Raw genomic sequence first — 16,562 nt, forward strand, 5'->3', positions numbered from 1 at the left:
CACTGTACCCTGGGGACACTGTTACATTTAATCATTTTTGTTCAAACCTCAGATTCAATATACTTACTGAAATATGCCAAAAAGTTAGAAAAGGGCATTCACCGTTTATCGGAATTTACCTTCTTTTCAACTCATTTTCAGTTTCATTCTTATTTGAGGCCCAAACGCATGAGACTTCTCTCGGCTGTTGCAGTATTTGAGGCCCTTGAGGATACTGTCCTCAGATACAGTTTTGACTTCCGAACCAAACCTAACACTTTGTGAAACCTCCTCCTTTGACAACCCATCTTCCTCTTAATTGAGATGAAATCCAAAGAACAACACTGGGCTCGGTCCAGCTGTCTTGGCGTGTGGCGGGCGAAGTGGGGAACTCTGCTCATGTGAAAACAGGACACAAGATTTGGCGGTGCCCGATGCTTATTTCGCCTCGGATGGGACCGCAGCCAATGGAGCGCTGCAATATTGCTCACCGTGGCGATGTCGCTGCTCTCCGTGGCACTGTCGCTGCTCACCGTGGCGACCCGCTGCTGTCGAGCCTACTCGGATCAGTGGCACCGTCTCTCACAAACACCCACACGTGTGTGTGTGAATGGGTTAAAGTGCAAGGCACACTAAGCAGACTGATTGCGAGGGGCACTGAGACAGTGTGTGTGTGTGTTTGCAAGAGTGTGTTACCCTTGAGTCAACATGGTTGAAATGTTCCAAAGTGAATGGAGCTTTGTTTGAGCTGGCATCCACAAAGCTTTTCTCCCACTGTCTGAAAGACATGACAAATGACCTTGGTAATGACGTTCAAATGTTTTACAGTCTGCCTCCAGGCCCTATCATAAACACTGTCTTTTTACTGTGTGCGTGTGTGTGTTTGTATGCTTGTGTCTGGGAAAGTGTGTGTTTGAGTAGATGATTGTGTGTGTGTGTGTGTGTCTGTGTGTGTGTGTGAGTCCATCTCAGACATCGATGCTCAGCCAGCTTGTAATTTCCATCTTTGTATTCTCACTTGTCCACAAGGCAGGACAACTCACTGAATCTCTGGACTAATTAGAATGCGTGGGGCCATTCCCCAAATAATATTCACTGTGGTGGTGAAAGGTGTTGACAGCAAAGACAGCAAGGCTGCCTTAATAAACCATACTATGTATTGTCCAAAGACTTCGTTTTTTAACCACATTGAATCACCATCATTGTGTGTCATTTATACACTGTATAAATATACCATTCTGTCTATCCCAGAATGGTACATTATGGTACTATAATAAATGTTTGAGTTCAACAAACTTTTTGGACCAAACATGGCTTTACTCTAGTAGGCTTTTTGTGTTGATCATGTGATGCCTGTCTTCTCTCTGATAGGCCTGAGTATCCGCGGCGCCCAGGAAGAGGACCCTCCGGACCCCCAGCTCATGAGGCTGGACAACATGCTGCTGGCAGAGGGCGTGTCCGGACCGGAGAAAGGAGGCGGATCGGCAGCGGCTGCGGCTGCGGCAGCCGCGGCAGGGGGCGGAGCCGACAACTCCATCGAGCACTCGGACTACAGGGCCAAGCTCACGCAGATCAGACAGATCTACCACACCGAGCTGGAGAAGTACGAACAGGTGAGGTGCGAGCTGTCCATTAACGGCAGCCGTTGATTGCAGGACGGTCGTTGGATTACGGTTAGGGTGCAGGCTAGTAGAGGAGACTTTAAAACATGCTATATTCATTCGCCAGTTTGTCCCTCATTAGTTAGTTTTCTCATTTGCTAAATGCTGGGAGTCTGATAAATGAAAGGCTAAGTAGACTACAGAGGACCTCAAAAGAGCAAATCTCCCCTCTTCAGTAAGACTCAGTTTGACTTAGTAAACCATTCAGGTTGAAATACTAAATACAAACAATCAGAGGAAAACAATCCATCTGTGCTTAGTGTGTTTAAATCTCAAACACTTTTTTGCACTTCACCTGCACATTTAGTCCAATGGAGCGCCAGCCTCTGTTTAAAGTAAACACAAGCCACTTTCCGGCTCAGCCAGATTTTTAATGACACAAGTGTAAACACTTCACTGGCGACGTAATGAGCTCAAGTGCTTCCCAAATAAATAGGATGTCCAAACAAATTTCGAATAAGCCCAAAGGTTTAGTGAGAAAGAGATACAATTAGCTAGACTGTAATATTGGTGCTAAACCAACACTAGCATTTGCGGGTGGTTTTTCTTATGGAGCGGTGAAAGCATAGAAATGCAACACTACACCTGATCAATCAGCACCACTGTTTCTTGGGAACAGTGCATTCTTTCCTTCAGAGCAATTGAACCATTCGAAACGGACGGCCTGTTTCTCCTTGTTTCACCATGTGACCCTTCCCCATGACAGGCATGTAATGAGTTCACCACTCACGTGATGAACCTGTTGAGGGAGCAGTCGCGCACACGGCCCATCTCGCCCAAGGAGATCGAGCGCATGGTCGGCATCATCCACCGCAAGTTCTCCTCCATCCAGATGCAGCTGAAGCAGAGCACCTGCGAGGCCGTCATGATTCTGCGCTCCAGATTTCTCGACGCCAGGTGAGTGTGTTTGTGTGTGTGTGTAGGCTTGGGTTTGGGTATGTGCAGATCTGAACGTTGGACAACACGTTTGAATGTTTATGTTAAAACATTTAAAATACTATTGTCATTATTATTATTATTATTGTTCATGTAGAACTGGCATGTGTTGATCTTTTACATATCTTGGCTTCCATATTATGTATATTTCCCCAGACATGTTAATAACAAAATGAGTGAATAAGCTTAAAGGCAACTCACCCAGTGTGCAGTGAGTTTATTGAGTATTAATATCATTCAAGCACAACAGCAACAGCGATCGAGGGACCACAGAGGTGGAAGACTTGGGTAACTTTGGACGGAGTTAAATTGAGCAGATGCACACTTGTCGTTGGATCATCCGCATGAGGGAAGTTTAATGGAGGGAGAGCGATCATTGGACGTGCTGCAATACGACTGGCAATGTGTCCAGGGACACGTAGAGAGAAAGGGACCGTGGGTGAAAAAGAGGAAGATGTGGGGGATATTGAGCAACAATTGGAGGCTTTCTGGACTATTTTATTTCCTTTTTTTTTACAGGCACCACTTTTCTGAATGCTTGAATTGTTTGGAAGTGTCCCTTCCTTGATGAAGATGAAGAATGCTGAAATGTTATATTCTGTTCGTTATTCTGTATGCACCGCAGAATCGGTCATCCCTTTTTTCTTTCGTCCATGTCCCTCGCAGACGGAAAAGGCGGAATTTCAGCAAGCAGGCCACAGAGATCTTGAACGAATACTTCTACTCGCACCTCAGCAACCCCTACCCCAGCGAGGAGGCCAAGGAGGAGCTGGCTAAAAAGTGTAGCATTACTGTTTCCCAGGTGGGTAAATGCCATTTCTCCCTCTCCTTCTCTCTCCATTCCTCTGAAAACACACTGTAGCTAGTGGGAAGGAATCTTTGAGGTACTTAGTTGTATTGACTGATTGATTATATTGGCAGTGCATCTCTAGCAATAATTTCTGGTTAAAAGCATTACCTAATTGGTTATGCAAATAAGCAGTAAGTTGATTTGCTGTTTTTTTTTTTTGTGGCCAGGAAGTGACTTCAGTTAACCTTTAGTAATGCTTCCCTATTTGATTATGGAATGTAGTTTCCGTCCCAATTTGCATGTTTGTTCCCATTATTCCCACCTGCTATGTGTGTGTGTGTGTCTGTCCTCCCAACCTGTCTGTTCTGCCTCGTGCACACTGTGACACTGTGACAACGGGGAGACGCAACTGGGGCGTATGATGCCGGATGGTCACCGCACTAAAGCTAAGCGCTTAATGCTTGCATTCAGACAAAACGTGCGAGTGACCTGTATAGGCAGCGCATAGGTGGTCGCTATTTTAGAACTCCCTTCTCCAACACAACTAGAAGTTGCATTTCAATCTAGAATTTTATTGACTTCCCGTATTTTGCCCCAATGAGCATGTCCCCATTTCCCCTTAATACCTATTGTCCTGTGGTTGGATAGCAACATATTATCTGGTTTGGTTTTCAATTTTACTCCAAAATAATCGTAAACGTTTCTCTCAAAATTTGTTGTTCAGCTCTTGAGGGAACCCATCATTATTTTATTTTTTTATCCTCCATTTTTGTCGATCCTCCGAATCTGATGTGAAAATGTTGTGTTTGTTGTGTTGGGGGAGGGGGGTGGTGTCTGCGGCCTGCAGAGTCAAATACTGTAAAAAGCCCATTCTTTTTTGCCCTCAGGGCGGGGGAACCACCATCACAGTGTCACAGGTATGTCACGACTCTCTCCTCATCTGCTGTTTTGTTGATTTGGTTGATTTGGTTGACTGTCACTCTTTACAGTGACTTAGGACAGGATCATGCTGTGCGTGGGTACGCAACATGTCCTGCATACTTGCGTTAGCTTAAAGTTACTATTGAAAGCACAAAGATTGTAAATCTGACATGTTGCATTCCATACCTTGCGTCTAGTGTTAGTAAGGTTTTTATGTTGACTGGTGTTAACTTGATACTCATTTGGACAATGAATGCATGCATGGTGTCTGGAGGTACACAAGTCAGACACTACACAGACTCCCTGGCACGCACACACACACACTCACACACACACACACACACACACACACTGTAGTAGTCATCTGTGTCAATGTTTGATATAATCAAGGTTAGCTTGAACAGTATTAGTTGTCCCAGTGTCACAACAATTTTTCAAGTACAATTAAGGTGGAATTTCCTTAGTCTGGGCCTCCAAGGCAGGGGTTCTTCATTAGTTTGCGTGAAGATACTGGGGTGAACATCAATCCAACGATGGCTTTGGAGATGACAAGATGACTCTATTGGCTTGGGATGAGGAAGGTGGGGAGGGGGAGGAGATGTTAGTGAATTATTAAGTGCAACTGTTTGGTTTCTCTCTGGCGAGTTTGGGAGAGAATCTGCAGTTGTCAGGTCCCATTCTGTTGCAATACATCTCCGGTATTTTTCAGTCGTCTCTCTCTTTGGTCTTTCTCTCTCTTTGCTCCTCTCTCTCTCTTATTCCCTTATCTGGTCTGCTTCTGGTATCTCTTTTCTCTCTTTGTGTCTCCTCTCTGTGCTCTGCAGGAAGTACAGGAAATTGTCTCTGTTTCTGAATCAGGATCAGATTCTGTTACACAACATTCTACTCACCGAGCCCCCTCTAGAACACCAGTTCCACAAATGGAATATAAACACTGAATTGTTTACCACAAAGCAACTAAAGTCTTTCCACATTATGCAGTGGTTATGGGTTATGGCAATCACATGTAAAAATATTTTCTACTGCTCTGCTAGACTTCCCATGACCCAAAAATGTTGTGACTGGAAAGGGGGGCGTTTTAGAAAAGAAAATAGCGCCAATTTTATTTAAATGTCACTGCACACATACACGAAAACTCACACACACACACACACATATGCATAAACTCAGATGCACACACACTCATAGTGGTCAATGACCTTTGAGCTATCATGTGACATTATTGTCTACCCTTCTTTGATCTTTATGTGTCTAACGTGCATGACCCGCATTCCTTTCTTTCATGAACACCACTAGTATACATGCATTTGAAAACAAACAATTGCATGTATTTTGGAATCCCTTTGTAACTGGTACTTTTCTCGCCAATGTCTTCGATAAGTTCTACTGTATATACATATTTTGTCAATGATAGAAAGTTATAGTGTAATTTGATTATGGCAACGCATTGTTTGCTAATGTTGCTAAAAGCTAACCGGCACTTAAATTGACAATTCAAATAAAAAATGTACAACATCATCCTCACTTTCTGTAGTTATAAAACAACACAAATTCTGGTACAGCTGTTCTATAAATGCTTTAATTTGAGCTTGTTTTCCTTTGTATTCAGTAGGTTTATAGACTTCAGTCACCCAGGTTTAGTGTCCTGTGACCTTATAAAAGGAAAGACCTTTAGAGACAGTTGCTACCCCACATGCACACACACACACTCACACTTTATGTACTGAAACACACAAGCACACACCCACACACCGCCATCCTTTTGGGTAGAGCATGGCTGACCATATTTTGACACTTTACAATTCATAAGTTTGAGATCACATTAGAAAATATAAGAAACAGATTCCTCACAGACATCAATGGGATTGTACTTCATGGAAATGATAAGCTCTTAGTTGAAATGTGTTACTTGAAAAGTAGAAATTATTTTGAATGAATGATCTTTAATTACTTTATTTTAATGTAATTTTTTTATTTTATTTATTTTAGCAAATGTTTTGACAATGTTGGTGTTTCTAATGTTTTTACATTTGGAAATTACCTCAACCAATTGGCTGTGTCCATCATATGACTCTGTCCACAGGAATTCTGATGACTTTCCAGATATGGGGGCGGACCCCAATGTGGCAAAATCTAAATAAAAAATAGTGTATAAAATGATGTCGAGATACTCAATCTCTTCTTTCCCTGTATCCTCAGGTATCCAATTGGTTTGGCAACAAGAGGATCCGGTACAAGAAGAACATTGGAAAGTTCCAGGAGGAGGCAAACCTGTATGCTGCCAAGACCGCTGTTACTGCAGCCCATGCCGTAGCGGCTGCTGTCCAGAACAGCCAGGCCAACTCGCCCACCACGCCCAACTCTGGTAGGAACCTACCACTTATGTACTTTGGGATTGGAATCATCAATGTTGGCTCTTTGTATCTGTATAGAGTGGGGTATACAGTATGTACTCTGTGTACAGTGCAATGATGGGTATGAGAGACAACTGAGGTAGAAGTTTGATTCCCAAAACAACCGACGTGCTTTTGGTCATGTGGTTAATTCTGCTATGTTTGTCTAGCGTGATGAAAACTAGTATATTCATCCAAAATGTAGGTAGCTCTTAGCCTTATCCTTATCCAAGGAAGCAATTTTAGGTCTTTAAAAGGATTTGGGATGTCAGTTATCAAAAACGTATTGAATACTTCAGCTGTTGGATTACATGGCCACAATGAAACCCTAGCACTCAATGGGGATGATTCAGAGACCATGGTTCTGAAGTGGCTCCCTTCTCTCCTACCCAGGATTCCAGATGAAAGATGAGGAGTTTCAGCTGGACACTGCCGAGAGCAAAAACTCCCTTTTATCCAACATGTTCACTGGTACTACTATTTTAGTAACACTCCTAAATGTTGTGAAATCACCCTCATGTCAAAAGCAGTCCTCCCATTGGTTTATCCCCCATGCCACAGTAAAAGCCTGACCCCGTCTCCATTGAAGAGTCTTCTGTTTATTTCATCAAGACGGTCGTTTGTTTCTTGTTCTGTTGTTTCATGTATTTTATTAGAATCTCTCATTCTTGGCATCTTTTTCTCCTGGTCTACTGTACCCCTTTTCTCTCAGTCTTCTTTGGATGGATGGATGGCAGAGAGTATTCACCCCTGTGTCTGAAATGTATTTTTTATTCATCAACATATATTAGGGGTGTAACGGTACACATGTCACAGTTCGGTAAGTACCGTGATTTTGGGGTCATGGTTCGAGTTCAGTACAACAGGAAAAGGCATAAAATCCCAAATGCTAGGTTTCCTTTCATATTACTTCAATTCCACAGTCAATCTCTCATTTTATATCAATCTTTTCACAAAATTATTGTCTAAACGACATTGAAAACAGCTAACTTTTTCCATTTGGGACTTATTGGAGATATGGAGATATTGCCAAAGTTGAGTGCCCCTGTTTTGCATTTTGTTTTACATAGCCTACTTTCACTTAGCTAATTTACGTATCACTATTCCAGAGCAGATAATGGCCAAATTGAGCATTGTTAAATGATAACGCTGACACAGTAGTTGAATCAACTTGTTTCAATGGTATTTCATTGTGGATGAAATGCTGGCTAGCTAACGAGCAGAAAGACAATATAAAGTGAGCACTTTAGTTTCAGTAGAGATGCAGTGAATTTGATATACGTGTTAATGAATCAACAAGCTTACATTCAATCTCTTGACAACGAACGACAAACGTCGCTGTCCAGGTGGTCCGATACAACAGCGCTATGTTTCAGGACCAGGCTGTTTAAAAGCTGTTTGTAGCCTACAGTGAGAAAATAGATAGCTAACAAGCTTCAAATATTTAATGGGGGACCATATGTTTTAGCTTTATATCCAGCTAGCTTGCTGCGAGCATTTCTCAAACCCAGCACTAAAGTACGGACAGATGAGGGAAAATTGTGCATTGTCTCATTTCATCTGATCAACCTCATAATCCGTTTCCATCCGGTAGAAACGTCTGTGAAGATGTATTCTTCACATTTACATTTAGTCATTTAGCAGACGCTCTTATCCAGAGCGACTTACAGTAAGTACAGGGACATTCCCCCGAGGCAAGTAGGGTGAAGTGCCTTGCCCAAGGACACAACGTCAGTTGGCATGACCGGGAATCGAACTGGCAACCTTCGGATTACTAGCCCGATTCCCTCACCGCTCAGCCACCTGACTTCTTCATCTGACTGCATGCACCGAACTGTGATGTCTGCACCGTGAATTTGCAGTACCGTTACACCCCCAATATATGTATATATTACAAAATAGGCCTATATTTGTTTTTCAATTCTATTGGTAAGGTAAGGACATGAAGCAAAGTCTTCAAACTTTTTACTAAGGGGTCCTAAGACACTGTTCATACTTGCATGTGTGTGTGTGTGTGTGTGTTTTCCTCTCAGCATGACACTCTATTCAGCTGCTTCCATCTCTTCCTCTCCAGGTTCCTCTGCCTCTTTTAGCCTCCCAAACTCTGGGGACATGTTCATGAGCATGCAGAGTCTGAATGGGGCCTCTTACCAGGGGGCTCAAGTCGGAGCCAATTTGCAGTCACAGGTAGGAGCCAACAGCCAGGCCAGGAAGTTAGGTTAGGGGGCAAAGGTCACAGTAAAGGCTTTAGACTGTATGATTCTAACTCAGGTCTGAGGGTGATAAAAATGGTGTCTAACCTTTGTAAGAATCTTAGAACTGTATCGTGTAGAATGTGTATGTTATAAATAGCAATTAATTACTTATTAATAACGTACACATTCTACAGCCCCCCCCCCCCCCCCCATTGTAACTGTTTAATACACAGTATAGCATGTCATCTGTGTGACCTTACTGAATTTTAGTGTAGTCATACTGTAGATAACAGGTCATCTTCGTATTTATCACATTTGGCTCTGACTTGAGCTCTTGGGATGGGATTCCCACTTGGGTCAAAGCTTTATGTAACTGACCTCCATCCCTTTTTTTAAGAGTTGACATTCGTATCCGGTATTCGTGTGTCAGTTTACACCTCTGTGTTGTCTCAGTTGTCTCGTTTCACTTTTTTGATGCCATCGTCTGTGTCATCATTTTACTTTACACAGCTCTGCATTAATTCGACTATAGTGGTACTTTGGTAGCACTAGTGGAATCTCCTTACTTAGCTCTGTATGTTTTGCTTTCCTTTGTTTGTTGTGGTCTTCTTGGTGTCAAAATTGAACAACTGTTTTAAGCATTACTAACATGCTAATATGTTAGTGCTAGTATCTTACTCCTTCAGTTCTTCTATTGTCCTCTATTAGTTCTGTGTGGTGGAAAGTGTTACAAGTCAGTTTGTCATTAGATCTTAAATGTGTATTTTGATTTCTTTATTTGTGTCAGTTATTCAATGTTCCTTACCTACTTATATACATTGTCAATATATCAACAGAAGGATAGCTTTTCTTGATAGTACCATGTTTTCTAACTACAGGGGCCAGAACACCATGTGCTTTGCTCATTTCATTTAACAAAACATCCATTATCGGGTCTCTCTCCACAGACACGACAAGGTCATATTCCCTTTGTACATGTTGTCCCACTGTGTCTTTTTGTTATGGCGATTGTTATTGTCTTTTGTCTCGCTCAATATGATGGAGTTCAAAATGATGAAAATGATGGAGTGGAATATGGCGTGACATTGACACAGTTTCTCTTTCTCCTCCTTCCTCTCTGTCTTTCTCTTTCCTTCCTCTCTGTTGTCCCCTACCTCCTTGATTCTACTTCTGTTTCTGTACCTCCCATTTTCACATCCTCTCTTCCCGCTCCCTCATTTTCCTTGCACCCACTCCTGTTCTCTCTATCTCTCTCTCTCTCTCTCTCTCTCTCTCTCTCTCTCTCTCTCTCTGTCTGTCTCTCTCCACAGGGGGATACCATACGCCATGCTATCAGTCAGACAGTAGGATACAGTGATGGTCTTCGACATCCCCTGTACAGCCCACACGGACTAAACGTAAGCACGCCCTCGTGGTAACCATGACGATGAATGACTTGGCCCCCAATCGTCGTGATAATGACTCCGAAAACGATGATGATGACAATGATTACAGTGCCAATGATGGCAATGATGAGTTTGAAAAACCATTTTCATTTCTCTCTATAACCATTTGACCTGGTTACACAGTTGTCGGATTCAAATGATGTTTCCACAGTTGCATGCTTTTCTCCCAGCATAGTTCTACTCATACACATACGCAAACACACATACACACACACACACACACACACACATCGGGAAGCACACATGCACACACCTGCAAGCATGCACACACCCAGTACACAGACAGAATCACATAATGCAGTTATTTGAGGGGTGGGGGTGGAGGTAAGACTGTAAAATAAGTCTTGGGGTAATCTCTGTTCGCCAGGGCTTCTGAACCCCTTTCAGCAAGACGGCAGTGTGATCAAACCGCCGAACAAATATACGACAGCCGAGATTAAGGACATGCCGCGTGATGGCAGACTCTAAAAAAAGGCCTAGATAAATGTATGTCTTCATATTAATGCACATCCACGCACTACACACACATACACACACATACACCCGTCCCGACCCATATGAATCCTCCGTAGCCATTTAAATAAGAAAAAGTGTGCACGCTTCATTCTATTTATGAAATGCATTTCATAATACCCCCGTAGCGAAAGCCATATGAAAGGAAAAGGGGTGGAGGTGGCTAGGGAGGGAGTTTCTTTTTTTTTTTTGGGTGTGTGGCATATCTATGTTTTCATTTAACTACTTTGAAATGCTTCTGAGAGCGCATTTGCAGTCCATCTTCTTATCACAGTAATGAAATATGAAACTGGAATTGCCTCGCAGCCATGTACAGATGTGACTATCGTCTTTGCTGATGAGGTCTGATAAGACGCTTCTTTATAATACTGCAGACAATCCGAAGCTACCGTGGTGAAGATTAATTTATTGGCTGAGTATGAGCTGCGACGAGGAAAAGAGAGTGAGGGAGATAGAGAGAGGGTGGGGTGGGGTTGGGGTAAGGGCGTTCTGACGGTTCTCCCTCAATACCAACGTGGAAAAATATTCGAATTTCAGTCAATGAATTTAGTTCTGTTCAGCAGGAAAAGAAAAGGAGTCTGTAGAGTTTGTTGTCCATTACTCTAATCCCTCAGGATAAAATGGAGACTAGAGTATTCTCTAACACAAGGATTTATTGTTGTTATTTGTTTTCTGGTTCGTGTTTACATGGATACTTTAAGACTAAATAGCATGTAAAATCTAGCATTATTTTCAATTCAAAAAGTATAAAAGAATTGACATAAAAGGATAACTATTAATTTCCAATTCCATACAATTCCATTATGTAAAAAAATTGGTAATATGACAAGTCCTGATTTCGCCACTCAATAAGAGCATCTCTCCATTCAGCTTGAATTGGTATTACCATCCACCGCGGTGAAAAGTGACACTTATAAACAGCTAGACATGACAGAAAAAGGTTTTTCATTAGGAGCGCTCATTCAGCAAGGTGTCATTTTGGTTTTGCAGAGCACCCTCTCTTGCCTTAGGCATTAGAAGCAATGTGCCAACTTCCAGCAGCTTCAAAATACAACGTTTTGCACTTTGTCCCCCTTTTGCCCTCACCACTGCCCACTGTATTTAGGTCATGGATCAGTCCATCGGCATGGAACTGAGAGGAACAGAAGTGAATATTATGTCAAATGACACACGCACTCTGACAGAATGCACACAAACACCTAATTAAACCTAATAACATAGTTATTGCATTACTGTTGGAAACCTACCAGTGAAGACTTCACAAAAGCTGACTGCAGTTTGCCACTACATGATATTTGATGAAAGTAATTGAACTATAATTAAACAAGCTAAAATGTTTGTACAGATTAGCCATGAGCTGTACATAGCTGTCCAAGTATAGTACAAAAAAAAAAAAAATTGTATTCTTGTTATACACAAGTCAAATGTAATAGTAAAAATCAGTTAGGACAATTTTTTTTAACCTATTGTAAAAATGTTTATGTTTCTGCATTCAGTTTGTTTCTCAAGTGGTGACGACCTAAATGTAGTCCAAAACAAGACCCTTTCAGCCTCGCTACAGAGGAAAACCCTCCCTCCATCACTTCCGCTCACTGTTCTCTCCGTGAAGTGGTTTCCCGCGGCCTCTGTCCTGTCTTCCTGACTGACACTAGAATATGCAGCGACAAGCCTCTACAAAAATCTGATCAGACATTGATTTTGCCACTCGCCTTCCACGACCAGGATGCAGGGCAAATTTGTCAGTGAGAGAGGAAGAGAAGAAGAGAGACTTGGGCTGCTCATGTCACTTTAAATGTAATGGGGTTCAACCCCTCTAGCAAGAAAGAGAGAGATAGAAAGAAGAGACTCAATGGGAATGAGATATCGGATCTCCCTTCTGTGTTCGTTTGTTATCCCAGGCGTGCTACGCGCTTTAACTGCCAAGGGAGAACAGAAAGGTTGCCTGGCAATACTAAACATGCATCATATTGAAACGGACTGTCGTAAAGGCACAAAGAGCTTTGTTTTCACGTGTAATTGACAAACAAAAACCGAGGCAGTGGGCAGTTTTACTACATGCTACTATGTAGGAGGGGAGACCTCACTGAATTGCTCCACCCAAGGTTTCTTCCATTTTTCCTTCTCTTCCTTGGGGGTTTTAAGTTGGTTTAATGTAGGTGCTGTTCTATGGGCCTCACAAAGCCCTCTATGATATTGCCTGTAAAAAAGGAATTTACAAATAACATTTCATTTTAGTTGACTGTAATGTAACCTTGATTCAAAATTTCAATTAGACTTTTCTTTGTCTATGTCTCTAGGGTAATGGAGGTTGGCATGATGCGCCTACTCCTTCATCAGTGATATCCCCAACAGAAGGGCCGGGAAGTGTACACTCTGATACCTCAAACTGACCTCACCAACGCTACACAAGACCGCATCACAATTCCAAGCTTTAGACCAATGGAACTGAACCAGAAGGCAAAACAAACCAACTGGCACCTCTATTCGGTATAACTCCTCCCCTTTTCTTCTCCGTGTTGGCCATTTTGGATTTTTGGTTTCTTGGTCCTCAAATATTCTCCACCACCAAGAATACCATGATTGGATACAGCTTTTTTGTGAGTATGAATATACATATACAGTACAAGACTGGATAAACTAACTAAATGTTGGGTTTTTAGAACAGGGAATTGGCTTATGAAAGGGACATATGAGAGAAGCTAATATTGATCCCAAGTAGACTCTGAAAAGCAAGACTTTTCTCAGCCCTCCAGACCTGCTCATTCAACATCATTTCTTCACTTCCCAGCAAAGACTGAAGACTTTTCTGACCCAATGGATTAAGATTTACGTGTATTGTACATCTATTGGGATAGGTGTGAAATATCCAACTCTGTGCTGATTGGGGTCACAGAATGCCTCAACCCTTTTTGGATGGACTTAACTCTCCTCTAGTGGACTTGCAGCAATACTGATAAACAGTTGCAGGATCTGACAGCTTTCACTGAATGGCATTAGACAGTTTGATGGCAGCTTTCATGCTCTTAACATATACTACTTTTAATCTTCTAAGTCAGAAGTCTCTTGCCAACACTGCTCTCTTCAATGTTTGGATGGATATAATCAATCATGTTGGATGGGGGTTACGGAACATCAAATGCTGTCATGAATCATTCACATTTCTACAATGAAGTGAAAGGCTACTGTATTTTAAGATAGCCCTCATCATGGTAATACGATTGAGAAGATCCAGTGAAAGTTATTTCACATCCAGGATTTGTTTGTATGTTGAAATAGGCCAGGTAATAAATTAGATCCAGGAAGTGGTTTGGGCTTTATTGTGGAGCACTTCTGAGATGATTTCATTGGTTCCAGTTTGCTGATGGTAAGAATCATCTTTGCAAAATGAAAGTATTTTAAATACTATTTTGCCCAATGGCTGATCAAACTAAAAGAATTGAATGACCTACTTCAAACCCCTTAGACATTGACTACATCACATTTGTCACGTAGAATACTTGCATACTACCTCTTTAACTTTATCACTACCATAACTTCAAGTCTTACTTTTTCAAATTTAGTTTGAAGATTTCTTGTAATTAGCTCTTGTGTTCATTCACGTAATCTCTTGTGTATTCTGATATTGTTGAAAATTATTGTAACTTTACAAAACAGTATAGCCTAACTAAAGTATGGCAGTAGTAATTGGCGGGGGCAAGGGTTAATTTTTCTACTGAATGGACACTGCGGCACCTGCCTTCGAAACAACATATCAGGTAACAGAACGATCTAAGGTCCAAAAGTATGTCCCGTTGTGGAAAGAAGAAGCTTCCCATAACATAAACGCTATATTATTTTACCACTCTACTTTTGAGTAGCTCATCTTGGTCAAAAGGTTTCTGAAATCCAGAACTAGCTTTTAAATACTTTTGTCTGTTGGTCTCTGGAGTAGTGGCAGTTATGACCTAACGGACCATGATATCGCAACTTAACAGTAAAACTGTTGTAAATACCGAAGAACATTTTGAATGTTACCAATTTCCCAGCCTGCCACTTACTTCCTGTTAATATGAATTACAAATCTAAAGGTTTCAGTCTCCAGACCTGTATATTTCAGACCTTGTTTGACAGGGTACAGTACAACTACATTTTTCTTTTTTCACTTCTAATTTTTTGTATTGTATGACATTTTGAAAACTGATAGTCATAAGAAGAATATTTGTGGCTGTGGTCCTAATGTAATAAATATGTTTTGTGTTAATTTCTAACCACACTAAGTGGAGGATTTTTTTTAACAAAAAGAGTCCTCTGTGGTAGTTTATGTGTAGTTTAAACACAAAAATAAACTTTTGCTTTAATGCTTTGAGTAAGTTGCCTTTTTCTGGACGGAAGCATATAGACTTGTCTTGTCTCCCCAAGATACAAAGGAAAGGATGATCTCTTATCTTCATCTGTCTGTGACACCCTGTACTTGCATTACCAATATGTAGATTGGACTGTGGATTACCTAGGAAATCCTCTACTAGGTTTAGTCTCTAAGCCCACATCCCAAGGTGTGCTCAGCAAATGCAAAATATATAATTCCACCTCAAACAAATGTTCTGTTTTGATTGGATAGAACGACCCGAGAAGACAGCCATGAGACAGATGCAAACTGGCAGGCTAATGTTCTGTCACAAACCTTCAAGTGACCTGCTCAGAGCCGTTCAGTCATTGTCAGCATATTTATGGAAAAACTCCTGACATCATGTCGTAGTCCCCTATTGACAGTTACTACCAAACAGTGCTCAGGCAGTTCCAGTATCATGGGTATACAAGTACTGTAAAAATGTTTGGTTGCTAACTAACCCAGAGGAACCTTGGAACAAAGCCAGCAGCACACTGACTGTGGGTGGCAGGTGACAAGATTAAATTAATAGCACTAATTGTGGTTGGAGCCTGCTGGCAATAGTTGAAAGCTATTATGGTCCTCATTGAGATCTTTGAATAATCAGAGTTGAGTGGTGGCACCCATACAGCACCAAGAAAGAGCGAGTCATATGTAATTTGAGACAATTTATAAATGTTTTTCTCCAGAAACACAATAAACTAAATGAGTGGGTGTGGGGAGGGTTGAAAGGTGATCTATGGAGAGGGTGGATTGAAACCTTTCTGCTTTGATAGCACAGTCAAAGATATTCACTTGATTGAAACACAATACTTTTCCCCCAGCTGTAAACAAGCAACAGCAACATAAAATCTTGCTGCCAAAAGGAAACATCCTTGAGATTAATTGCCAGAGAAATACACATGCAATCTGATGGGGTTGATCAATATATTCATTGCACCATGCTGTGTTGTGAGCAGGGAATTTTGCTGGCACTCATGGCACTCAAAACATTCAGAGACCCCATTCTCCATTTGTTCTTCAGTTTCTCTTTCCCCTCACTTTCACTAATATATGGGTTATTAAAATAGTGGAACAATTAGTGGAACCACAGAACCCAATAAACAGCAGGTCTATGGTATATTACAAAGCAAAGGATGGCACCACGGCCAGGACACAACAATAAACTACCTAGCTCTGATCACACAATGCAATGTCCTCACCAACTGCCAGCTTTACAATAAAAACTCATGCCGTTCAGCTATGCTAGGAAGCTAGCCAGGAATATGAAGGGAACTTCATCATGTAGCTACCTCTCCTGTAGCTATTGTTGTTTTTGGCAGGATTCAATGGTTTGAAAGGAGAGTGGGGGTTGGGGGGAAGG

The 16,562-nt window shown here is 41.6% G+C and overlaps 1 protein-coding gene across 6 annotated transcripts in view; it reads left to right on the forward strand.

Annotated features, from left to right (window-relative positions):
* Positions 1 to 15,172, forward strand: part of LOC134038442 (pre-B-cell leukemia transcription factor 3) — a 45,702-nt gene extending 30,530 nt beyond the window's left edge. The window contains exons 3-11 of one of the 6 annotated variants that reach the window (XM_062483796.1): positions 1,351 to 1,592; positions 2,347 to 2,537; positions 3,243 to 3,378; positions 4,254 to 4,283; positions 6,487 to 6,652; positions 7,074 to 7,151; positions 8,755 to 8,867; positions 10,186 to 10,272; positions 13,131 to 15,172. In XM_062483796.1, the coding sequence (XP_062339780.1) occupies positions 1,351 to 1,592; positions 2,347 to 2,537; positions 3,243 to 3,378; positions 4,254 to 4,283; positions 6,487 to 6,652; positions 7,074 to 7,151; positions 8,755 to 8,867; positions 10,186 to 10,272; positions 13,131 to 13,223 (1,136 nt within the window). In that variant the 3' untranslated portion in view covers positions 13,224 to 15,172. The remainder of the gene's footprint in view (positions 1 to 1,350; positions 1,593 to 2,346; positions 2,538 to 3,242; positions 3,379 to 4,253; positions 4,284 to 6,486; positions 6,653 to 7,073; positions 7,152 to 8,754; positions 8,868 to 10,185; positions 10,273 to 13,130) is intronic. The other 5 variants (XM_062483798.1, XM_062483797.1, XM_062483800.1 and 2 more) reach the window with 5 other exon arrangements.
* The last annotated feature ends 1,390 nt before the right edge of the window (positions 15,173 to 16,562 follow it).

This window comes from Osmerus eperlanus, chromosome 18, assembly GCF_963692335.1.
Source record: "Osmerus eperlanus chromosome 18, fOsmEpe2.1, whole genome shotgun sequence".
NCBI classification, from domain to species: Eukaryota; Metazoa; Chordata; class Actinopteri; order Osmeriformes; family Osmeridae; genus Osmerus; species Osmerus eperlanus.